The following is a 24,504-nucleotide window of genomic DNA, read 5'->3' as shown; positions in this document are numbered from 1 at the left end:
GGGGGAGGGGGTCAAGGGAGGTGAGAGGTCAAAGGTCATGTTTGTCATTTCTGGCATTCTCTGCCGAGGCAAAAAAAAAAAGGAAAAAAAGAAAAGAGCAGCCCAACAAATAACTTCCCAATCTGAAGTGCTGTAGCAGAGACTTTGCCCAAATATGAGCATTGCTCCAATGGATTTAAAGATTATTTTACACATCTTAGTGATTTTACACACGAGGATCAGTTTACTCGTCGCATTGGAGTCCGGCTCGAGTTGTGAAAACAGTCGTATAATCTGTTAAATCCCACGGAATAATTTAGAGTTAGGGGGATTATCTGGGAGTGGGCGAGCGTTGTACCACACAGGAGAGACAAGGGGGGAAATGCTTGTGAGTTACATCACGGTAATTGTAGGGTCCATCGTTTGTGGGACATCAAAAAAAAAAAAAAAAGGCAAATTTGGACAACTCAATTTTTAATCTGTTTCTTAAATCTTCCGGATTTGTAGGTTCACATCTTTGCTCACACGGAAGATAAAGAGTGTGTGAGATTTCATCGACTCTGTGTCGGCTGATAATTGCATCAAGGTTGTAATTAAATGATGCTCGTGGATTGTGAGAGAGCAGAATATCTTTTGTCAGTCACACACTCCCTGATGAACTGATCTGCAGACGAGAGTCAACACACAAGCCCCGGAACGGTCCGTCTGTCAGCAACACCAAAGGACCACAGAATGGATTTTAGTTGTTTTTACCATCAAGGAAAATCCTAACCCCCCCCCCCCCCTCATCTCAGCTGCTACCTCAAAGGTGAAGAAGATGCTGGGTGATCAATATTTTTTTTTCTTTTCATATCTCCTCTGATGTGCTGTTGTGGTCGCTGTTGATTTTTTTTTTCTTCCCCTCCCTACATCTCAATCCGTCACCCATGAGATCGGAGAGCGTTATTGCAACGCCGGGCTCCGACCGTTAGCTCCAGGTGAGGAGGAATAGGAGGAAGAGGAGGAGGAGGAGGAGGAGGAGGAGGGGGAGGAGGAGGAGGAGGGGGAGGAGGAGGGGGAGCGAAGGCGAAGACTCTTAATAAACTGCTCTGTATTGAAACGTACGCACACGAGGCCTTTTGTCTCTGCGTGAGACACCTACCAGGTAAACACAGATTAGAAAATGTTTTTGTCAATAACCCAGATTAGCCCTGAAGGCTAATCTTCATCTTTTGTCCTAAGCCGGCAACATGACTCATATGAGTGAGTCATGTTTTCGCCATAAACAAAGATTTTTTTCAACATTCTGTATCAGATATTGAATATGACATAGTTTTAGGCCTTGAGAACACAAAGCTAATGAAAGTTCACCACTGTTATTTCATCATGTCATTTGCTATCTTTAAAGAAATGAGCTTCAGTCTGCAGAAATGAGCCAAGAAATGAAAGGTGCCGTGTCTTTCCGTTGTTATTGTGAACTTGCATTTTTAAATTATTGTAGAAGCTACCAAATTGATAACAAGTTTTACCAGAACACTTCATGTGGTGTGGAAAAAAAAACAAAAAACGTTAACATTCATTTCTTCTTTTGTCTCCTGCATTACTCAGCTTTGGCCACTAGATGACAGTAAAGGCAACATTATTCTGAGGTCATGTGAGAATAAAAACCAATTGAAGTATATTTTTCCATTATGCTTTTTCCCCTGTACAAAATATTGCCAAATGAATGTGGACAAGCTTTGGGTTCTAACGGTCTGTATTTTTTGGTTGTACCTTTTAGTTTAGGTCCTCAGACCCTTTGGCTGTTTCAACATGGCCGTGTCCCCACGCGCAAAACCACGACCAGATTTGTGAGGCGGGAGTCGACTTGCCTGCACGGAGCCCTGACCTCAACCCCATCGAGCACCTCCAAGATGAACTGGACACGTCAGCTGTGAGATCCGGCCCTATCACACGACACCAAATTCCAGCAGCTTGAGAATAAAAATCTTCGGCTGTCGCATACGGGTTTATTGCTCAGGCGTCCGCACACTTTTTGCCGTGCAGTTCTTGTCTTCAGTGATGTTCCAACATGTGCCGATAAGAATCCCATAAAAGTAACTTGTGTTTTTAAGAGCAGGTGCAACTAAACGATGCGTATGGTTTTATGGAGTGCACAACAAAGCGGTGCCTGTGACTCGGTTCATATGTGGTAAGACGGAGGGGCTGGGATGCTGCCAAGGACAAATTGTTTCTGTGTGTGTTACTATGACCTCCGGGACACTTTTACGTCCATACGCACGTGTAGGGTCGCCGGGTTTGCTTGTCTGACCTTCTGACCTCCCCCCCCCCACCCGGATGACGGTGCAGTCCTTTCTCCGTGCACCCGACTTGACCACGGGCCACCCCCGCTAATGTCTCTGCCCGTCTGAGCTGCCCCAGATACCACTGCTGGCAGAAGAAGAATGGGAAGGGTATGAGGCATGTGTCGGGGTCATGGCTACTACACTGGCTGTAATGTGGCCTCAGGGGTAAGCGCTGGTGCATCATCGCGAGTGATGTGAGAATTTCTATTCCAGTAATTGCAGTTAGGTTATATCAGATGAGAATTTGTTGCTGCCAGAATAATATTTCCTTCACTCTGTCATCTTTATTGGGATTAAAATAACTCAATACAATACAATAAATCCAATTATTAACAGAAAGAGATTCCTCCTCCCATTTCCTGTGCCGGCTTTTTGAATCGTCACACTTTTGAGACACAAGAAAATGTCGTGAACACAGTATTTGAGCAACCATGGAGCCAAATGTGACAGCGATACGTCGGGTCAAACGTTGGAACTTTGCCTGCAAGCCGAGTTGAATGATGGCGGCGAGAAGATTGAAGGAGTTTGAGTCATGCGAGCGAGGGGGGGTTGTCGCAAGTCGGGTCACGGCTGGGGTTTGTGGAGTGGTCATGTGAGATGTCGGAGGTCGGGTCAGTGTGTCTGTTGTGGCTGCCAGCTCTCGGTAATCCAGACAACAGCTGAGCGCTGTGACTGCGTCAAGGTTAGACGCTGTTTTGTTTGAGAGACTCAAAACCGCCTCAGGTGTTAAAAGAGACGTGCCCTGTGTGGACCGTACGGAAGTCAAACAGTGTCAAACAGTTGGATTTTTAATAATAATAATAATAATAATAATAATAATAATAACACGAGGCGGCTGATGTCTCGATAAAGTTGCAGACGCAGCGTATGAAGTTCAGAAGATGTTCGTTACCTGTGAGTCCCGTGAGCCCTCGAGCCGTTTGCTGGCCTGTGGCGTCTTGAGGTCGGGGAGCAAGCTGGAAAAACAAAGTTGCTGGCAAACATGTTAGCGCACGATTGCCTGTAGCTGACTGACGCAATGCAAGATTAGCATTTACTTGTGGTGTTTTCTGGCCACCAGATGAACGCGAGTCCAACATCCACTCTACTTTCAGGCCTGATTTGAGCTTCACCGACTAGCTAGCGAGCTAGCCGTTGCTAATTTTGTGCGGCTGCCATTTAGCTAGGCTACTTAGCTAGCAGTCGGGCTTTACCCAAGGTTACGTTTCCAAAAACAGCTGGGTTGATTAGAACAGAATTCTGTAGAACATACAAGTCATTTTATTCATTGTTAATAAGAAAAAAACACATTAATTAGCAGGTTCACAATGTCTAAAATCGTCCTTTTAAGTTCAACCGCATATGCAAATGATTGCCTGGCTAGCTATCACAATGCAAGATTCACATTTTATTTGTGATGTTCCTGGCCACCAGATGAACCCAAGTCCAATATTCACTGTACTTCTCGGCCTGATTTGAGCTTCACCCACTAGCTAGCGAGCTAGCCGTTGCTAATGTTGCGTGGCTGCCATTTTGGAAAGCTAGCTAACAGCATATAGCTCTTTTTTTTTTTACGAGAGGCTACGTTTCTGAAAACAGCTTGGTTGATTAGAACTGAATTTTGTAAAATCAAAATAGTAATTTTTTTTTTACAGTTCAACCGTGTAGGAACTTGTGTTTAAAATTAAAAATGTTAAAGCACCATGTCTGGGCTTTCACAGCGTTTTCTTTTTTTGTCCAGTTACACCCATGCCCGCTTGTCCTGAGAGTCACTGCTATCAGACTGCGGGCTTGAGTTTGTTCCCACTGGGCTGAGCTTCGTGGCACCCACGGGTGTCGGCATCCTGGGGTACAGCGGCGGCCCCCGGTCCGGGCGAGGGGACAGCGGCGGTCTCAGATGGCTGTGGAGGACAAAGTGAGTTGGCACCGGATTGCCCACGGGAGTAGGTGCGCGAGGAAAATCCGCCCTGTTTTGTGGGATCGTCTCGTTGGCGGATACAGTAGTTCTAAGGGTGGGTCCGTCATTCCCTTTAGTAGAGTGGGGGTCATCAGTTGACGCAACACCAGCGGCGCGTTTTTCATCTCGCACAGCGTCTGTCGAGTTGATTCCCCTTCTCAGAAGAACGTCGCCGTCTTCGGCACCAGTCGTCGCGGTGAACGCGCTGCCCTGCTCTCCTCTACTCAGCTCCTCCATCAGCATCATCGCCCTCTTCCTCCTCCACCTCACCATTGCCTTCGTGGAGCTCACCAGGTCGACCAGACTGAGCAGAACGGACAGGGAGGCGACGCCCAGCATGAAGTTCAGCATCAGGGTCTTTTCGGTGGGTCTCGAGACGTAGCACTGGACCCCGGAGGTGCAGGGGGCCTCGTAGCAGAGGAAGCTCTTTGGAACGGACAGGCCGAAGAGGAGATACTGGCCCGCACCGAAAGCCGCCTCGAGGACCATCCGTAGAATCACGGCAAGGAAGTAGGCGCAGTAGAACCGCGGCGCTGCCCACTCACGAGGGAGGCCATGAAGAGGAGCTCTGTGCAAGGACGCTTCCCTCGAGGAGCTGGAGTTGTCGAGCGAAGCCCCTCGACTGTAGAACCGGGGGTAGGACAGGAGTTTGTGCACGGCGTAGGTCGCGAACAGCACGTGCGGAAGACCGAGCAGAAGAAGCTGGAGGAGCCAGAGGCGGAGGACGGACACGGGAGCGAACACGTCGAAGCACACGTTGGAGCAGCCGGGCTGGATGGTGTTGCAGACGAACCGCTCCTGCTCGTCACTGAAGAGGGGGACGCCGGCCAGCAGGACCACGAGCAGACGCAGAACCAGCATCAGCATCCACCAGGCTTTGCCTGTCGGGCGAGACGAGATGACCGAGTCACGTACAATACGATGTCTGCAGGTTTATGTCTTGTAATCTGAGTATGTTAAGGACATCAACAGGTTACATGTAAGAAACTAGATGGGAGCTCGGAGAGTGGAACCTCCGCTAAGGCCTTATCTTGCAATTTTAAAGAGAATGAAAAAAGATTACTGGATCTTGATCCCGGCCGGATCTGCCTCTTTTCTAGTGTGGGATCAATAAAGTACATCCATCTATCTATCTATCTATCTATCTATCTATCCATCTATCTATCTATCTATCATCTATCTATCTATTCATCTATCTATCTATCTATCCATCTATCTATCTATCCATCCATCCATCTATCCATCTATCTATCTATCCATCTATCTATCTATCCATCTATCTATCTATCCATCTATGGGTTATTTTTTGGCTCATTCCCCACCAATCCGCCAAATTTGAAAATCGTTTCCTACAATCCGAAGATAACGGAACTAAAAAAATATGAAATATCAGAATGCCAAACATAACACAACTGACCATTACAATGCAAAACTATAATTTATTGTCTGGATGAAAGGGTAAAACACACGTTTCCGTTTACGCTGATGAGACCAGGAAACGTTTAAAATCAGACTGTAAAATTTGGAATTGTAAGGGAAAAAAAACCCATATATACTAATATAATCAAATAGCATTTTAATAACTTACCCACGAAGGACACGTTCTGACTGACAGTGATGAAGAGTAGATCTATTGCCCCCATCGTCTTCACTTGTCCAGCAGCCTGGTCCCCTCCACGAAGAACAGCTTTGGCGAATCCTAAAAACCGGGTCTTGGTTTTTCTTTCCCAGCCGCTTGTTGCCGGGTCGCCGTCTCCTTCACCACTGGTCCCGAAGCAACAGTGTATTAAGTGGCAAGCTGTGCGCGTCACCAGTCACCTCTAATGCTCCGTAACTGTCCCCCCCCCCACACTCCTGCCGCCTGCAGGGGCCAGGACCTGTGCCGGGGGGCTATTCTTACCAGGCTGCCATCAAAGCATTGTTGGGATGTCAAGGTACCAGTCAAACTTACTGGAAGCCACCAATCGCATGACGGCGATTGCTCATGACGGAACATCACAGGTCAGACAGCCAAATGGCCTAATGGCCCTAATGTCAAACCGTTATTTGCTTTAAAGTAATAATTTAAAACTTAAGAGGATTATTAATAATTTAATTGACACTGAAAAGTCGATGGCAGCTTAATTCCAATGCCAGTGCTGTGAAACAAACAAACAAAATGCTCTTAATCCTAAATCTACAAATCAGTTTTCGGAAGACTCGGTATTATTAGACAACAGCATTTAATCTTTTATTGAAAACACAAGTCCATGAACAATTTACAACGGTCCTGTCTGCGTCTGTTTGTTTTATACACTGTACAAAGTTAATCAGCAAAACAATTGTAGTTTCAGTTGCTTCAGTTTTCAGTGAGGCAAGAAAAAAAAACCGGGGGGAGAAACCTGATCAGTTAAGTTTGCCAAGAAGCGATTCAAATGAAAATTAACACGCACAATGGAAATACAATACAATTAGAAATTGTAAGAATGTTGTCAGCGGTCTCAATACCGTCGAGTTGTTGGCTCAGCAGTCAGGGTTTATTAAAACGTGACTTCATACTGAGATTGAACAGAGAAACAAGTGCACTAAGATGATTCTTATTTTTGGTTTCGTTAACATTCCCAAATATCAGAATGTGTCCGAGACGTGAAGGCAATTAATGAATTATCCTTGTGCTGGAAAAGAGTGAGCGACTCTTGATCCTTTCATTGACTCTGACCTGGGCTTTTGATCTGTTGTTGGTCACATCCCTGACGACGTGATCGCAGCCAACGCGCTCGCGCAGTTTTTCTTTGGTTAAGTCTGCAGCATGGAAAGTTGAACCTTGTTCCCTTTTTCCAAAGTATCAGTGTCACGTTTCACATCACTTAATAAGACTAGAGATTTTCCCCACTGTACGGTATCTGTAGTGCATTGTTATCAGGCTCCTTTAATACTGAAATTTATGATAAAACCATCTGCACCATGTACCTGAACACACAGCTGTAGATTATTCTGTAAGTTTGAGGTTGAACTTTTAGTCTATTTGAATCTTTAACATTTGTTAAGTGCAAAAATATCCCTTGCATCTTTCTTTTCTTCCCCCCACAATCAACAGGATATCTTCACACACATCTGACTCACTTACATGGAGTGGCATCCATCATATCTGTTTTTCAGATGTCTTGTCTCGGACCAAAATATTGTTTTTACTGCGACTTTAGATGGATAGTCGCCGTGAAATTGTCATTAATTCTGGGAGTAGAGGAAGAAAAAACCCCACTCCAACAAATACCACTGATAGAAATGTGAAATATGTTTGCTGCCCTGTTTAAAAAAAAAATCCCCAAACGTGACTAGGTAGTGGTGTGCAATGCTCAAATAGCCACTAGATGTCAGCAGAGAGACGCGTCTGAAATCCAACTTGGCTTGAGGGAAAGAAATTAATTAATCACGTTTGATAAACTGCTCCAACTTCTTAACAAAGACATGTTAAGCTATAGCCAAAAATATTACGGATAGTGGATAAAAGACAGTGTGTATTTCATGCCCTACAGTATTATGCCTGTAAGTGTTTGATTGTGCATGTCCCTACAATATCAGAGACCGATCGCGCTCGTATCGGCGAGCCCATCGTTTGTGTGTTTCAATCCTCGGTATGAACTCAAGATGAGGAGCATCAGAAACCCACTCACATACGAAACAGACTACCTGAGTGACGACATGTGCAACTAGAAAATACTGTAAAACCTGGAATACGAAGATGGCCAGAGGAAGAAAACTTCCCTAAGACCTGTCGAAAGGAAAAATAAATAACCGGGTGCTAATTCCAGTGCTACGCTACTGTTTTTAATTTTTTTGCAGTTAGGGATCGGTTTAATTAATAAGGTGTAATAAATAATACGCTTCACTGTAAAAAAAAAAAAGTCCCAGGATCATTTGAAAGGTAGCTTATGTCATAACTGAACGGAGAGAGTCTTTACGTTCAGGCAAGTTCACGCTGCCGCCAGAGGAAGTTTGGAGGTTCTGTCATTTTCTTCCGCCACAGGCGATGAAACAAACCAGGGAACTCCCTTTTCTCTCTCGTTCCATCGCTGAGTTGAGGCACTGTGAAGGCATCGGGTTGAGTTAGAAAGTTCACCACATCATCACCAAAACGACAGATGTTGTGTTGTTGCTTCTTTTTTTCGTTGTTTTGTTGCCAGTGGTTAGGAGAGAATCGCAGGGACCCATCTGACTCCACACAGATTGTCCGTGCTCGCCGAGCGCTTCTTGGCCGCTCGCCGAACGTCTTTGTACCTGTCGTCGCAGAGCCTGGAAATAGCCTGAAAGAAAGACAACCGCTTGTTCATGAGGGCCACTGTGTGCGTATGCTTTTCACAGGGATCTCTACAATTGTTCTCATGAATTTTTATTCTACAAAAGGAGGAGATCCAGATGAAAACTGACGCGGCCCATGGTCGACTAAAGAGCTCATCCCAGCTGAGCGAGAGGCGCGAGGCGGCGTACACCCTGGAGCGGCCGCCAGCATATTTACAAGCAAAACACAGATTCATACCTACGGTACAATTTTCAGAGTCTCTACTTAAGCTAAGCTACTGTACATGTCTTTGTGGGAGGACGTGGGTGTTCCTGCAGAAAAAAACCCCAACGCAGACGCGGGGACAAACATGAAAACTCCACACGGTAGGGCCTGGGTCGGTCTTGCTGTGAGGCGACAGTGGCTAACCACTGCACCGCCGTGCCGCACCAGTAACAAACACAGAACTGTGAAGATTGTTCAATTAAGCCTCATCGCCAATTAATAACCGTCATTTAAGATTTGAATTTTTTTTTTATTATATATATTTTACGTTGTTGTTTGCAATATAATGTTGCACAACTATGATGAGCTTAGTGTGAACACATGAAAAGGTTTGATTTAGCTGAAAGACGTAGCACGACCATTCAACACAGAAGCTCTAAATATCTGAACGAGTGGGGGGGGGGGGGGGGGGGGGGAAATGAACAGTGTGAAATGATAAGAAAGATTCTCCTGACCTCCAGTTTCTGGGCCTTGTCCCTGCCGAGCGGCTCCAGGGGGAAGCTGAGGTTGTTGGACTCGGCGAGCGAGCGCAGGTCGAAGTAATACTTGGCGTAGACGCTGGACGGCACGTTGATGTTGAACTGCAGCAGCTCCAGAAACTGCCGCTCCAACTCGTTCCTGTTCCGCGGGCGAGGATATCCACAAAACGTGTGACTTTCAAAATAAAAGAAATAAAAAATACGCCCCCCCCCCAATCCAGACTATTTATAGAAGCTGGACGTTGCTGAGCCTCGGAGGGGCCGGTCCTGATCCTGATCCTTTCCCTTGATTCTACTTGTCTGTGGTTATGATATTCTGCATGAAATTTAAAATCTACCAGAAAAAAAAAACCATTTCAATTATTGTAAGGAATTCATCTTCACCATCATCTTTGTTCATACTGAACTCATTTCCAAATCTAATCCCGATCTGATTTCTAATCCTGAATCAAAATCTTAAACTTAATGTCCCTCTCCTAATTCTGAATGAAAAAGCGCGTGTACAAATATCAAACGACCCCCCCCCCCCGCCCGCCCGTCACTCACATGTCCTCCACGGTGATGTCCTTGAGGATCTGGCAGTAGTCGACGTTCCAGACGGCCTGGTCGTCCCAGACCTTGGAGGCGAGCAGGATGGCGGCCAGGACGATCCTCTTCCAGTTGCCCGGAGCGACGTCGATCTCGGCGTAGGTCATGAGCCTCTCCAGGTAGACCTGCGCAACGACGACGACAAAGGGTAAACGGAGAGACGTGGCCGAAAACCAGGAGGAGGACGAGGGAGGTTAAAACAGGTCGTACCAGTGCGACGATGGCACACTCAGCCGTGAGCTGAGCGGAGCTGAACAACGTCCTGACGAACCGGTAGATCTGCCGCTGCTCCGGGTCTTGTTGGTCGTAGTCCGGCGGCACGTCCGATTTCTGTTTGGAAGGAGGGGAGGAGGGGAGAAGATGAAGAGAGGAAGGGGAAATGTGGTGGCCAGGGAGGAGTGGAGGAAATGGGTAAGGGGGGCAAGGGAGGTAAAGGAAATTTTGAGAATAGTTGGATGCAGAGGAGGGAAAGAAACAGAAAAGGAGACGAGATGAAGTAAAGATTAACAAAGGGGATAAAGGAGAAAAAAGGGGGGATGAGAGCAGAGAAAAGTAAAGAAGATTCAAACCAAATAAGAATTTTAAACAAAAGGAAAAAGGACAATTCTGCTTCTGTCAAGATACAAACTAATTTCATTTCACTGAGAAGTGAAGTCAGAGATCTTACTGAGAGAGGGTGAAGCTTTTCATCAAATATGTCCAGCAGCATTCCTCCGTCCGTGTCCCTACAGTGAGACAATAACATTTAATATGTCCTAAAAGAAAATGAGCAGTTAGTGAAGATATTAACCTATTGTTTTCAAGGAAATCAATCAAATCAGGGTCAGAACAGAGGCTAACATGGTTGTCACATCTCCGTTATGATGAGAATATGATGATTACTGTATGAAAACATTTGTTTTGATGGTTACAGATGAAGATTGTTGTTGAAAAGGTTTTTGTCAAATAAAAATTCTCAATGTTTTCCTCAGGAGTAATAAAACTAAACTATAAATACAAATAATCATAGTCATTCATAAAAAGAAAATCGATTTTTTAAAATTTCTAAATACAAACAAAATGCAAATACAATAGCACAACACAAAAAGGACACGCTTACACAAAACAAAATACTGTACAATGACAAAAGTACATTATTAAAATTGTACATATCAAAAAATGTATATACGTACTATATAAATATTTGCAGAAATTCAAAATCAGAGTTTACACAAGTTTACACAAACAAAAATGCTGATGCAAAGAAATAATGACCACCAGCTTCTGCATCTACATTTTGGGATTTACAGGTAAAGAATCCTCACCTGTTTTTTATATGGTAGTAAATCGCCAGTGCTACACTGTAAAAAAAAAAAGACAAGAAGAGAAAAAAAACTGTGTTAGTATAAATCAAAAGGGAAATGAGACACGTCAAGATAAATGAATTTTTCTTTTGTCGCGCTCTGACCATTTGATGGTGTATTTGAGGTTGGGCTGGCTGACCGTGTTGTCGTCGAGGAAGATGGTGGAGCAGGAGCTGTACTTCCGCCTCAACGTTCCATGCTACACACACACGCACACGCGCACACGGACACACACACGCACGGTGAGTGTTATTAGAGCGTACATGTTTTGTTTTTTTGCCTGACCCACATACAATATGCCAGGGTATCGCAGGAGTGGATGAGACCAAGGAATATATGTGATGTCTTACATTTCTTTTACACAAAGCAACAAATCGCTGGTTAAATTTGTGGAGAGGAACAAATAAAAACTCTCGCACACTCACGTTATTGATGAAGAGGCTCTTTCGCTTCTCGTGCACTGTTTTGGAAAGAAACGCAGGTTTTTGTCAATAAAGGTCACAAACAGAAAACCCGGCACTCGTCACACCAGCAGCACAACGCACGTTACAATGTGAACTGCGACTCACGACAAACAAAACGAAAAAAGGAAGGAAGCATTTAGTCAGAACTGCGGAGGAGTGAGAGGTGAAGAGTCGGAGGGAGAAGAAAAGGAGCCTTTACACCACTAGAGGGAGACAAAGTCACACTCACGACGACTACTCACAGTTCCTGAAAGGCACCTCTGAAAAAAAGAGGAACCAAAAAACATTGATAAAGCGACAACAGCAAAGATCAGTTACAAATATCTTGTGCTGCATATTAACATTCGGGGGTGAGGCACGAATTTTATTTTGTCTCAAATTAATAATAATCAGGAGAACGCACAAGGTATGATCATTGTCAGCTCTACTCTGAAAGATAGATATTGATACATGTAATGTTAGATTTAAGATACATATAAGAACCACAAAACTATACAAGAATAAGGAATATGAATATACAGAATGTACATGAAACAATTTGAAGGTGCCGGGATTCGTGTTAATACCCGACGCATTATATTTTATCATATCATATTGTAAGTGAAGCAGTGGTTATTAGAAGATAAATGAGAGGTCAGAAGAAATCATTAACAAGAGTGGAGGGAAAAATCAGATTCCTGCTCTGCATACTTGCGCGCTTCACCTCTTTGGAAACAAACAAATTGAGAAGTGAACATTTGCCTCTGGTTGAACCGCCCACAACAACTCAACTTGTGACGACGGGTCACAAGAAGCTGCTCGAATTTTCAGGCTGGATTTATATGATGTCTTTATTATTATTATTATTATTATTATTATTATTATTATTATTATTAACAAGTATCATGACATAACCAGAAACAAAATATCGTTGCAAATGTTATTTATGGAGACAATATTTCCAAGGAAGATTTATTTACTGATGGTTTTATTTCCACAGGGGATGAGTTGATTAAAATAAATACATTTTAAGAAAAGTGTGATATAACATCAGCTTTATCCTTTAAAGCCTCAAAGACGAGGAAGGATCAGCGACATGTGACTCTGGGTTTTTTTAGGACTTAAAATTTCAAATTGTCCGTTCGCGACGAATTCCCAATCACATTAGTCCCAAATGCTTTGTCCATGAGCTCCAGCAAAACTCTCATTGATCACACACAGTGATGAAAAGAGGCAGCTCTGAGGTCAGAGTCTCTACGAAAACTCTACATCTCCATGGAAAATCTCTTTGCAGATCCTCACTATCTTGATCGCGTTCGAGGATCTCGGCCGTGGTTCAGCGTGACGCACGCTGATGACGAACGCGCTCATTAAAAACTCGGCCACAGCGGCAAAGCTACTCACCGTCGTTCTGGGATTTGCTGAGGAACATGGTGCTGGCCCGCGGGTGGTCCGACGGGTTGAACTCCATGTTGAACTCTGTCAAAGAAAACAACACACAAAGAGCAGATGTGTCACTTGGTGAATGCGGCAACAATAATCGGGCATTTTAAATGTTCCTGCAAGTACAGCAACACTGGGTCATTATGTGTATCAACACGGCACACAGCGATCACGTACTGTAGACGGATGTTAGGTTTGTTGACCAGTACCAGGGACTTGCAATTTTAAGAAAAGCTTTAGGAGTCAATCACAAAAACACAATGTACGGCCCAACAGACCTGATATCCAATCAAGTCGCACTAAATTGTACTAGGGCTGCAACTAATGATTATTTTCATTATCAATTAATCGGACGATTATTTTCTCGAAGAATCGATCAGTTGTTTGGTCCGTAAAATGTCATGGAATGATGAAAACTGGCCGTCGTGTTTCCAAAAACTCAAAGATGGTGTTTTGTTTTGTTCACAGGCCAAAGATATTCAGTTCACTGTCACAGAGGAGCAAAGAAACCAGAAAATATTCACATGTAAGCAGCTGAAATCAGAGAATTAAAAAAAGAAAATCATAAAAATCTACTTGAACCGATTAATCCATTATCAAAATAGTTGGCGATTCATTTAGTAATCGATTACTTATCGATTAACTGTTGCAACTATTATTATTATATACTATTTTCCCCATCTTAATCTGTATTGATTATATCATCATACACCTCCATTGTTCCCTTTTTTTCATGTGGCTGTAAGCTTGTTTTTTTGTTTTATTTTGTTCCTCTGTACTCACAGACACATCCAGGCCTGATTCATGCTCCCATCCAGAACTAATTTGGACTGCGTCATGGCCCGAGGGCACGAGCCACGGACGTGTGTGTGTGTGTGTGTGAGTGTGAGTGTGAGTGTGTGTGTGTGTGTGTGTGTGTGTGTGTGTATGTGTGTGTATGTGTGTGTGTGTGTGTGTCTTATAAAGCACGAAGGGAAGCACTCTGAAAATGTATTCCCTCATCAAACAGGCCAAAAAATGCTTTGTTGCCTTGTGTCCTTGTAAATAGCCGCGGCAAATTCGATAACACAGATAACAACGGTTCACATCAACTGCGAAAGCTGCCTCCTCTCCCCACTGTGGCTTTTTTTTCACGCCTTACGATCCGACCCGGACCGAGATCAAGATTCAGATCCGGGCTACTTGGTCACAGTGTGGACCGCAGGAGGAGCAGCGTGGCCGATCAACCGGTGCTGCCTCTCTGTGAAAGGAACGACCGGAATCCAACTCATAAATCTTTTTTTTCAAAAACTGCCGTTGTCTGCCAACAGAAGTATGATATATAATCCTGTCCAGAAGAATGTGCTTCAGGATCATCTGAAGGGGATTTACTATTCACCTTTGTCGTCGTATCTCTGTGGTCACAAAACATATATTTTACATAACCGCTACTGTAGTGTGTCTGTACAAAAATAATTATTAATAATCGTTTCCTTTCGATGGTCGACACGTGATCTTAATACGAGTCGGACAATATCGCGATAAACTTCTTCCCGACAGAAATCTGTTTGTTGGTTTGTATAGACGGGATTATGAATCACATTCCACCTGAGTTTGGACACTGTTCATAGCGAGAATATTGAATATGTTATTTTTTCTTTTCTCTGCACACTGCAATATGGAACATTTATATTCTTCAGGGCAAAAAAATAGGACAGATTCAAACATCATGCAAATTCATGATGTTCGGAGGACCCTGAGGTAAAAGGATTGAAAACAAGGTTTTTTTTCTCTCCACTCAGTCGATTGCTTAAAGCATTTTCTGCTGAATAAATCTGACAGGTCTCGATCTGCAGCACGGGGCTCCAACCCTGCCGGGGTTTCCCACAATGCACAGCAGCGGGTGTCGAGTGTTGGACATCTGATAGTCGCCACCTCAGGTGAACGTTAAAGAAAGACTCGCGGTCGGCATCTGCGCGGCGGAACGGGAGAGGCTCGGCTGACCTATCGGGTGGCAGACCCGCCCGCCCGCCCCCCCCCGCCTTACTGCTCGTCCATAATGAATTAACAACAAGCGCGCCCGGCTCTCAACGGCCCCCGGCCATAATTGCACTTTAGTGTTTCCAACGATGTTATTTGTTCCCTTCCTAAAAGTTGTCCTTTAACCACTTTGTCATATATTCCTCACTCCTTGTAGGCATCAGAGTTAAAGTATTGTGATGGACGTGGTTTGGATTCTGTGTCTTCATCCTGCTGCGGCAGTGTCTGAGGAGTAAGCAGCAGCGTATCCTTGAATGTGGCAGTCTCAGCAACACCCCGCCGCTGATCAGTTACCATCGGTTACCACAGGCTGTTTTTTGCGTTGAGGACACAAAAAAATCCTATAGTCTAACAACGCTCGAATCCCTGTTAGTCCGGGACCTCTCGGTTCATTCTGGATTTAACAAGGTGCGTTACCAACGGACGCAGGTCCTACATGCCTCCGGACGCAATTGGACAGACCTACAACCAGTGAGAGCAACGAATCACGTGATGTCTGTTGAGCGACAGACCAGAACATGTCAACAGACCAGGGCGGAGAGGAGACGTCTGTGAACCAGCGTTGCCGTTTTTTGGGGAGAAATGTGAAATGAGCGGCAGCCATCTTGGTTGTTTTACACGAGGTCGCTTCATGGTATAAACCCCGCCCATTATCTGATAAACGGTTGTGATTGGACCGGCAAGATTTCTGCCAGAGGGAAATCTCTATCATTTTAATACAGGCTGCAATTTGTTTTATTATTATTTGTACTGTAGTTATTATCGGGCTTCGCCTACTGTGGTTATCGACCATGAGAGCAGCTCGGCGTCTGAAAACAACATGACATGCATCTGCGATCTGCGATGTCTGTGCAGCCGCGTGAATGTTTTCCCAGAGCTATTGTCGAGAATCCGTGTTCGCATGAACCCTGATTCGCTCCCACGCGGCGGCCGATGAACATCTTCACTGTTCAGTCACGCAAGTTGATCTCCACTGGTTTCATAACAGAGGCGAGTTGGGAGAGTGTGACTTTGAAATTTGTATGTATGTATATATATAATGTTAAATGTAAGTAAACCACATTATGGTGGTACTGGGATGAATTATATGACCTGAGCTCTGCATTTCAGTAAATTGACAGATTTATAAGAAATAAAAAAAAAGAAAGATAAACAACAATATCTCACTTCCTTTTTTTTCATGGGGGTTGATTTCTGATATTGTCATATTCATTAAACAAGTAAAACCGGTTAAAGGATCCTGGATTTCTGGTTAAACTCAATTAATGAATCGCTATGAACACAGGATTCAGATCACGTATGTGCTGAATATTAAAATATTAAAAAGACGTGATTTAATTTTTTTAAATCAGTCCTGCCGGTCGTGTTCAACATTTGCTTAATTGTCATTATCATCTCCCACGTTGAACAACAGATGAACATTTTCTCAACTCGCCTCATACTGTTTCAACACTCGTACATAAACACACACACACACTGAACATTGGTCCAGAGTGGCAGAGAACGAGGTTAAACAAACAGCACTGACCTGACACACACACACACACACACACACACACACACACACACACACACACACACACACACACACACACACACACACACACACACACACACACACACACACACACACACACACACACACACACACACACACACACACACACACACACAGTTGTGGACCAACAAATCGCTTCACATGAACACGCTGCTGGATTTTGAATCGCTTACTGCCCCTTTAAGAGACGTGCTGGCGACGGACGCTACCACTCGGGGGCTTTGGCCTTGTGGTTAGCGCGTCGGCGTCCCGTACCCGAGGCTGCGGGTTCCATCAAAACATCGACAACGAAACAAAATCGCTCACTGGCCCTTTAAGACGACGAGCATCAGCTCAGTTTGAGAGGCAGGAAACAGTTATTTCTGTTTTGTGTCAAAGCGCCTCAGGTTTAAGTTTCCTGTGATCTGGATAGAAGTGGTGGTGGTTGTTGGGGGGGGAGTGAGACGAATTACACATCGGAAGATGTGAACAAGGAGCGCACGGCGTGTTCAACCAGCATCTGACCCTGCATGGTTGGGGGGGGGGTCACAAGGGCCAAGTCAGATGACGCAGATTCATGCTGCGTCAGTCTGACGGTGGGGTTTTGGTTTCGATTGGTTTCATAACGAGGACGGACACGGTGCTGGAAGATCTAGTCATCATTACTGTAAATCACATTGTCTTTTAAGTGTGTGTGTGTGGGGGGGGGGGGGGGGGGGGTTCGGCCACATCAGCTCAAAGCCTGTCAGAAGTGCTAATCAGAAAGATGAGGAGGTCTTGGTGTGAACTGGGGAAGATTAGTCTCTCATTACTAGTCAATAAATCAGACAAGGACTCTGCTGCTGTGAGAAGCCTGATCCGACATTGTGACCGAATAAGAGAGAAGGGGGGGGGGGGGGGGGGGGGGGGGGGGGGGGGGGGGGGTGACTCTCAGGGTCAATTCGGGTGTTTTTATGACTTGAAGCTTTAATATAGTTGTTTCCTCTGTGAACCATCTGTCCCTGGTGAAACACATGACTGCTGCTGCTGCTGTTATAAAACCACTGTTGGGCCTTGATGTGGCTCGACAGTAAGAATTGGATGTATTATTGTGCTGCTTTAGCAAAACTGTGTCATATCACTTTATTCTCCCCGGACCAAACTTTGAAAAAGAATATCATGGTTGAAAAAGGCATTTAAGGCTGAGCTATTTGAAGTCTTACACAAGCAGAACACTAAATAGCAAGCTACACTTACTGCAACAGGACAGCTACATCCAATATAGTAAAATATTCCTATGCAGTCTGATTGATGATTCATAACAGACACAGGGTGAGTAAGGGGTGAAAGGTCAAGCCCGGGGGCGAGATTTAAAGTACACAAGAGACGGACTGTTGAGGGACAGTGTGACAAAGTGAGAAAAGAAGAGAGGTTGTTAACTGGGAAGTTATCGGTTTAACATTTACACCGTCCGCGCCACAACCTCACCCCTCTTCATCTGTTATGCAAAAACAAAGATTAACTCCGTGTTTGGTAGAAACCAAAAGAAAACTCCCCGAGAGCACTCGACGCAACAAAGAAGGGAATCAACAGGGGCCGTTTCAAAAAACCCCCACAAAAAGTAAAATATCCATAATTTATGAATCACAGTAAATGATGGTCGAACAAATGTTGCAGCATTTTAAAGGACGTTGAGTGACAACACCCTGTATCTGATAAAATGGCAAGCCTTCCCCCTTTAAAGGAAACTCCACATTATATTACATGTGATATATATATATTAATGAGCGTTTGGACAAAAAGCAGCCCGACTACCTGCCAGCAGCATCAGGGTTCAATTTCTAAAATATTACATACATTCTAATTTTAATGATGAGCATTTCCTGGACTCTCAGTCCACCCCAAATTCCCTAGGGAAAAAAACAACAACTACCAACAACACCAACCGAAAGCCAGTTTCCCTCCACCCGTATAGTACATACACTGTCTAAATATAAGAGCATCAGCTGACGCGCGATGGCTCACAGAAACAACACTCGTCTCAAGAGAGACAACACAAGTGGGCTTTGTCACAGAGAGGCGCATCATATGATGGCTCTGTCTCTCCGTCTCCCTCCATCCGTCCGTCCTCCAGGCAGGGTGGTCATCGGCGTCGCTGTCTCCTCCTTTACCACGTTCTACTGTATACAACTTATAGACGTTTCAAATAGTTGTATCTCAGATCTACACTCACTGTGTGTTCACCCGTGGGACACCAGAGAGTGGAAATGAGCAAAAATCCTCAACCAGCTCATATCAGCTGTGTAAGTGAATGTACATTATGGTATACTATGCTTTTATTTTGAAAATCAAAGGGCACACGATTTTGTAATTTTTGGACTAAATAACTGAAACAACAATGTATGCATTTATGTGTTTCACCAAGAGGCTATATAAGTTTTGAGAGACTAGATAAGTTATTTTTATCAAACAAAATAAAAGTAAAATTCATCAAATATAAAACGCAGCCACGTTCAACTGAACACACTCTTTTGTGCTTTTGTTGCCACGGTTACTTGTTCGTGTGTAACTGATATTTCTGAGATTCTGCTACTGTACATTTTTGCACATGTCACTATACTGTGACATGGACTTGCTTTGACTGAATTCACCTCATTCCGGTTGCAATCTGACGTGAGTCCTCGTTCTAAAATGTTTAAAACAGCTTCTAATCTTGACTGCTAAGATCTTCACCAATAGCACTTTCTACTGCCAAGGACCAGTATTGGTGTCGACCAAATCTGCCTCTCCAAAGAGAATATGAGAGCGACGCAAAAAAGAAAAAAACCTGACAGAATTTCCAATTTCTAGGCTCTAAGCTCTTTCCTGAAACTCAAGCCTCCGAGGCTCCGGCTCGGCGAAGTGATGCTGAGGCGATTATCACTTCGACGTCGCTGCAGGGAGGTCATTGGAGGATTTCACACAGACAACTGTCCGTCATTCACATCTCAATCAAACTCAATGTACAAGGATGACGATGATATTCCAGGTGAAGTTTCCTACAATACCAACATAGGACAATCTCATATACAGTCATAAAACAATCAACTCACTGCAATTTCACTTAAACGCCACTGCACCAAGAGAAGGAGACGAACAATTTTCAAAATCCTAATCATCTTTCCAGGTTTCCCCTCATGACTCCTTGAACCTTGTAATCCTGTTTTTTTGTTTCTTCTGAGTGACAGCTCATCCAAACAAGGAATAATAATCCTCCATTAAGCAGCTTGTACAACTGTGATCAAACCCAAGGGCGGAACTTCCACTGCACATCCTCACACGACCTTAGTGACATATTACTTGTAGAGTTCCTACGACTTTAAGAGTTGGTGGATTTTTGAAATGATAATAAGGTAAATGATAAATGAAATGAAAAAAAAGGAATTTGGGAAACAAATATTATGCTACATTGAATGGCTTGAAGCCCTAGTACGTAGCATTAGCACTGCTGCTAACAGCAAGACTACAATTTCCAGACCTCAATGACTCATTTTGCTTTTTTTAATTTGTCCTTGTTTGATTTTGCCAGCAAAAAAAAAGTAATTATCATTCGCTGAATATTAGACATGAGGATCATCTTTGTCGAATGACGTCGAGAGAAATATTTTCCGCCAACATAACAACCCTGAGGTTATCTTCTACTTGCTAGCTTCGGCTTGTTAGCTTGCTAGCTTCGGCTTGTTAGCTTGCTAGCTTCGGCTTGTTAGCTTGCTAGCATCGGCTTGCTAGCTTCCGGCTTGCTAGCTTTCAGCGGAACGGACGCGCTACTCACCACAGACAGAAACCCCCACCAATCCACCCAAACCATGTCCTGCTAGCCGGGTGTGAGCCTGGCACCTCTCGGTTCATTTTCGATTTCCAAGAGGAGTCACCGACGGACGCGCAAGAATCGCGCGACTGTCTGTTTAGCGACGCTGGAGACATTTGAAGACGTCGGGTACTTTCGGTCAAATGCGCGCTCATCGGTGGCGGCCATCTTGGTTGTTTACAAAAGTCGCTTCCGACCGTCCGCGTCGTGGTATAAACCCCGCCCATTATCAGATAATCGGTTGTGATTGAACCTGGGTTTTTTGCCGGAGGGGAAAATAATACTTCTCAAAATATTTTTTTAAAATATGCTGTTCCGTTTGATATCATTGTAAATTTAAGATATTTGGGGATCGATCTGACGAAGTTGTCTTGGGCTCTGGGAAAGTGTGATGGACTATTTTCACTACACTGAATGACAATTTATAATAGGCACACAAAAAAAAAATTGCTCCTGGTGTGTCTTCTCTGTGGACAAATTAGCAGACGACAAATAATAATTCAAAATATAAATGCATTGCTCTTTAACTTTTGAGTGTTAGCAACTTTTTTTTTTATTGCACAAAATCCAGCCCATTCAATCCGGAGCAGACAATGTCTTTAAACGCAGCATGTCATACTCCAAATTGAGGCGTTAACGCTTGGCAATCATCTGTCCCAAGAGGTTTCTCCTATCTGCTCTGACACAGGCTCACAGCTGCCTGTCCCGCCTTTTCATTTGGGGGGGGGGGGTGTTGTATTCTCGATGATGCAGATCCTAATGAAGCCCACTAATCTCCATCATTCTGGAACTCGTAACAGAGCCGACACATTAGACACGCTCCGGCTCTCAATCACGGCGCCGCTGAGACAGACGGCCTCTCAGCACGAGTCGTCTTCAGCCCCGTCAAGATGCGTCGGCTGAATGTCAATCATCCGCCTCTGAATCTCCTTCACGTCATGTTTCCTCCGCCCTGGGGGGAGAACGGCGTCTGGCTCTACACTCTAGGCAATTGTGCATCCTATTAAACTAATGATCCAAAAAGAAGAAGACAAACAATATTCCACTCCGCTGTGCAACGTTGGCACTGATATCACCGGCCCCGCCACTGAAACTGGAGCCATAGCAGCAGTACAATCATCCGCTGTAATACAAAGCACTGCAGTTAATAGCATCCGCAAATGGCAGACAGAGTGTAAGCTGCAAGTTTTACAAGAGGAAATGATAAAGCTGATCAATGGACAGCAGGTGTATCATCGCCATGCTTCGATCACAGGGATGCACTTCTTTTTGGCAGTACACTGGAGACACAGAAGCCGCCTTCAGACATGCACCGAAGTCCAGACGTCTTCCTGAAATGCCCCGGAGGGGCTGTGCTGTACGTGAGCACGCAAACGTTGCTCTGTACATTTTCCCTCCAGTCACCTTGTGAGATTTCCGGGGAAATGTCCCGAGTGTGCCCACGTGAGAATACAGCGAACGCAGCAGGAGACTGACTGGTGTCAGCCGCGTTCACACACAACAGGAACATTGTCCGGAAGAATTCAGTGGCGCCTGGGAAGAGCACGCAGGACAGAGGCAGGGCATGATTTACCTTCTGTATTCTAGGGCTGCAACTAACGATTATTTTCATAATCGATAAATCTGTCTCGATTAATCGAGAAGGCCTCATTCCAAGGCTGCGTCCACATTACTGCGTTTTCCTTTTAAAACGCATCACTCTCGCTACGCTTGCGTCTGCCAATTTCCTGGTGAGGACGCTGTTAACACATCAAGTTAAGTTCCACGAAAAAGAAAATCCCTCGGCGTTCTGATCACGATTGTCGTCGTTTGTCGTTCGGAGTATTTTCGATTGCAGAGTTGACAATCTACTTCCTGTTTATACCAGAAAGTGCTCGTGAATGGTCACGTGACGTTCGTCTTCAGGTGTGTTTGTGTGGACGGCGAGGATTAAAACTCAGATGGAGCTAAAGCACTTTTCTGGACGGAGATCATTTTAGTTTTAAAATGACAACATAGTTTTATGTAATTATACGCTGTTGATGTATGAACACTAATAACAAATATTATATTCAGTCTCCAGTCTCTCAAACCATTAAGACCTACGGGTCTAACACAACACGCGAGGTCCAAATCTTAGCAAACTAATCCCAAAAGAGTCGACACAATTTACTTATTTTTCCAAATAATGGATATTGTACAGTTTCGGAGGGGGAAAAAAATCCATTTCCTACGTGATGCCAGGCTGTTGGCCGCAAATAAGCAGCCCATTGAGTGGACACTTTGCAGTATGAATGGTTCAATTGTAATGCATATTAGCATGTGTCAGTGGAGGGGAGGGGGGGTGGGGGGGTGGGGGCTGCGCTCCACAGTTGCAGTTCCTTTCATGCACAGGGCTGGAAAACAAAGAGCACGCACAAAGGAGTCGGCCCCTGGCGAACAGGATGTTGTCTGCAGCTCCGTGTACCTCTCGCCGTATGGGAGTACACATGGGAGAAGAAGAAGAAGAAAGATGGACGCATGACGGCTGCTCCGTAGATCCGTCAGCCACTCACTAACGCCGACAGACGACGGGATACGAGGAAGGTGCACAAGAGGAGGTCAAAGGTGATCATCAGAGGATCACTTGCTACTGTAATACTGTATTTTGAAAACTATAGACGACCCTATTACCACTTATATAGCCAGCTCTTACATAAGCCTCGTCACGATAACTTCTTTTTGTTGTTGCGCGACATATCGTCCCAGAAATGATCGCGATGAGCAATAATATCGTCATTTTAAGACCAATTTTTTTCTTGACACCGAATCACGTGAGCTTGTATTGGTCCTTTACACACGATTTGTGTTGCTGCTGACAGAAATGTGATCCAGAAGTTTGGACTTCAGACAAGACAAGCAAGTCGAACACACGGTGCCTTCAGACAAATACTAAGAAATCCATGTCGTCTGACATTTTACAGGCCGAAACCAGTGAGTTTATTAACCATACGACGACGAGAACAGATGACAGGACGGAAGCAGCCAGACTTCGCAGGACTGTTGATGACACATTCATCCTTATGTAGACAAACACAGAATGGCTGATTGTTGAGGTCAAATAAAAATGATTGAGTTCATATTCAGGCCGATACTCTGATATCATGTTCCTTGGACTTTATGAGCTTCTGATCTCATTTCGTGTGTTTCAGTGAGTTAAAAAGGAAATTTCCAAAATGTTGTTGAATTTAATTCTGTTTTTTTTTGTGGGGGGGGGGGGGACCACATCATTAGAAACAGATTTTATATTTCTATGGTGTTTCTTCTGGTCCCCAATGGATCAGTTTGGTTCCATTTATGGAACAATTGTGTTTTAAAATATTGTTTTGGTTGGAACTCTCATCTCCACTTCCTTACAGCCCGTTTTCCAGGTTCCACCGTGTAACTTCATATCACCGAGTTTGCTTTTTCGTAAAGTCGACACATTCAAAACTTTTTGTTATGGGTTTTTGTGTTGGTTACCGTCCACGTTCTCCCGGTCGCTGATGTGCTGCAGGTTGCATCCCGTCTCCTCCCGGCTCAGCTCCGACTCCTGGTGGCACGACTCCAGCCTGGAGTGGGTGTTCCTGCGGAGCTTGGGGCTGGCAGACACGCAGCAAGAGGTCGTGCTCCCCATCTCCCCCCCCCCCCCCCCCCCCCCCCCCCCCCCCCCCCCCCCCCCCCCCCCCCCTCTCCCCTTTTCCTGTATGGACCGTATCTACCCGGTTGTCAGGCTGAGATGCAGGCGCTCCAAACGACGAGGTCACCGACCCCCCGAGCGCGCCCGGACACCGTGGCTCACCGGTGCGCGTAAAGGGAGCATCCGCCGCGCGTCGGAGCGCGGTCGTCCAGTCCACGGATCACGGAGGATGAAGACGGTGTCCCTCGTCTCCCCCAGTTGGCAGCCGACGTGTTCAACGCAGCGTCCTGCCGCCGAGGTCCCGGGGCGTCGTCATCCAACAGGACGCATCCCGCTCCGGCCGGGCAGAGACGAGCGGCCACGGCGCGCACACACACACCGATGTGAGGGAGGGAGGCTGCTGCTGC

The 24,504-nt window shown here is 44.9% G+C and overlaps 2 protein-coding genes across 5 annotated transcripts; both read right to left on the bottom strand.

The window, feature by feature from the left end:
• Positions 1–3,613: 3,613 nt before the first annotated feature.
• LOC118311090 (gap junction delta-4 protein-like) lies at positions 3,614–6,049 on the bottom strand. Its single transcript, XM_035634644.2, has 2 exons — positions 5,828–6,049; positions 3,614–5,120 (listed from the first exon to the last, which is right to left on the bottom strand). Exons 1-2 carry the CDS (start codon positions 5,880–5,882, stop codon positions 4,024–4,026), a joined length of 1,152 nt encoding a protein of 383 aa, XP_035490537.2. The 5' UTR covers positions 5,883–6,049; the 3' UTR covers positions 3,614–4,023.
• A 395-nt stretch (positions 6,050–6,444) lies between these two features.
• On the bottom strand, positions 6,445–24,102 carry LOC118311171 (cyclin-Y). 4 transcript variants are annotated; one of them, XM_035634772.2, is made up of 11 exons: positions 23,941–24,102; positions 13,040–13,114; positions 11,899–11,916; positions 11,618–11,652; positions 11,297–11,391; positions 11,154–11,189; positions 10,517–10,574; positions 10,060–10,179; positions 9,808–9,974; positions 9,238–9,400; positions 6,445–8,522 (listed from the first exon to the last, which is right to left on the bottom strand). In XM_035634772.2, the coding sequence occupies exons 1-11, from the start codon at positions 24,092–24,094 to the stop codon at positions 8,406–8,408; spliced, it is 1,038 nt and encodes a 345-aa protein (XP_035490665.1). In that variant the 5' UTR covers positions 24,095–24,102; the 3' UTR covers positions 6,445–8,405. The 4 variants fall into 4 exon arrangements, with proteins under 4 accessions (XP_035490665.1, XP_035490667.1, XP_035490666.1 ...); XM_035634774.2 differs by lacking the exon at positions 23,941–24,102 and adding an exon at positions 20,425–20,640; XM_035634773.2 differs by lacking the exon at positions 11,899–11,916.
• Between the last annotated feature and the right edge of the window lie 402 nt (positions 24,103–24,504).

This window comes from Scophthalmus maximus, chromosome 5 (assembly GCF_022379125.1).
Source record: "Scophthalmus maximus strain ysfricsl-2021 chromosome 5, ASM2237912v1, whole genome shotgun sequence".
Classification (NCBI taxonomy): domain Eukaryota; kingdom Metazoa; phylum Chordata; class Actinopteri; order Pleuronectiformes; family Scophthalmidae; genus Scophthalmus; species Scophthalmus maximus.
The sequence above is the reverse complement of the archived record's forward strand: the minus strand, read 5'-3'. Positions and strand labels throughout refer to the sequence as shown.

Excerpts from the sequence above, each read along its gene's own strand:
- LOC118311171 (XM_035634772.2), bottom strand. The coding sequence starts at position 24,094 with ATGGGGAGCACGACCTCTTGCTGCGTGTCTGCCAGCCCCAAGCTCCGC. Across the intron at positions 11,392-11,617 it reads AGAGCCTCTTCATCAATAAC|CATGGAACGTTGAGGCGGAA; the intron begins GTGAGTGTGCGA and ends GTGTGTGTGTAG. Across the intron at positions 8,523-9,237 it reads ACAAGGCCCAGAAACTGGAG|GCTATTTCCAGGCTCTGCGA; the intron begins GTCAGGAGAATC and ends TCTTTCTTTCAG.
- LOC118311090 (XM_035634644.2), bottom strand. The coding sequence starts at position 5,882 with ATGGGGGCAATAGATCTACTCTTCATCACTGTCAGTCAGAACGTGTCC. Across the intron at positions 5,121-5,827 it reads TCAGAACGTGTCCTTCGTGG|GCAAAGCCTGGTGGATGCTG; the intron begins GTAAGTTATTAA and ends CTCGCCCGACAG.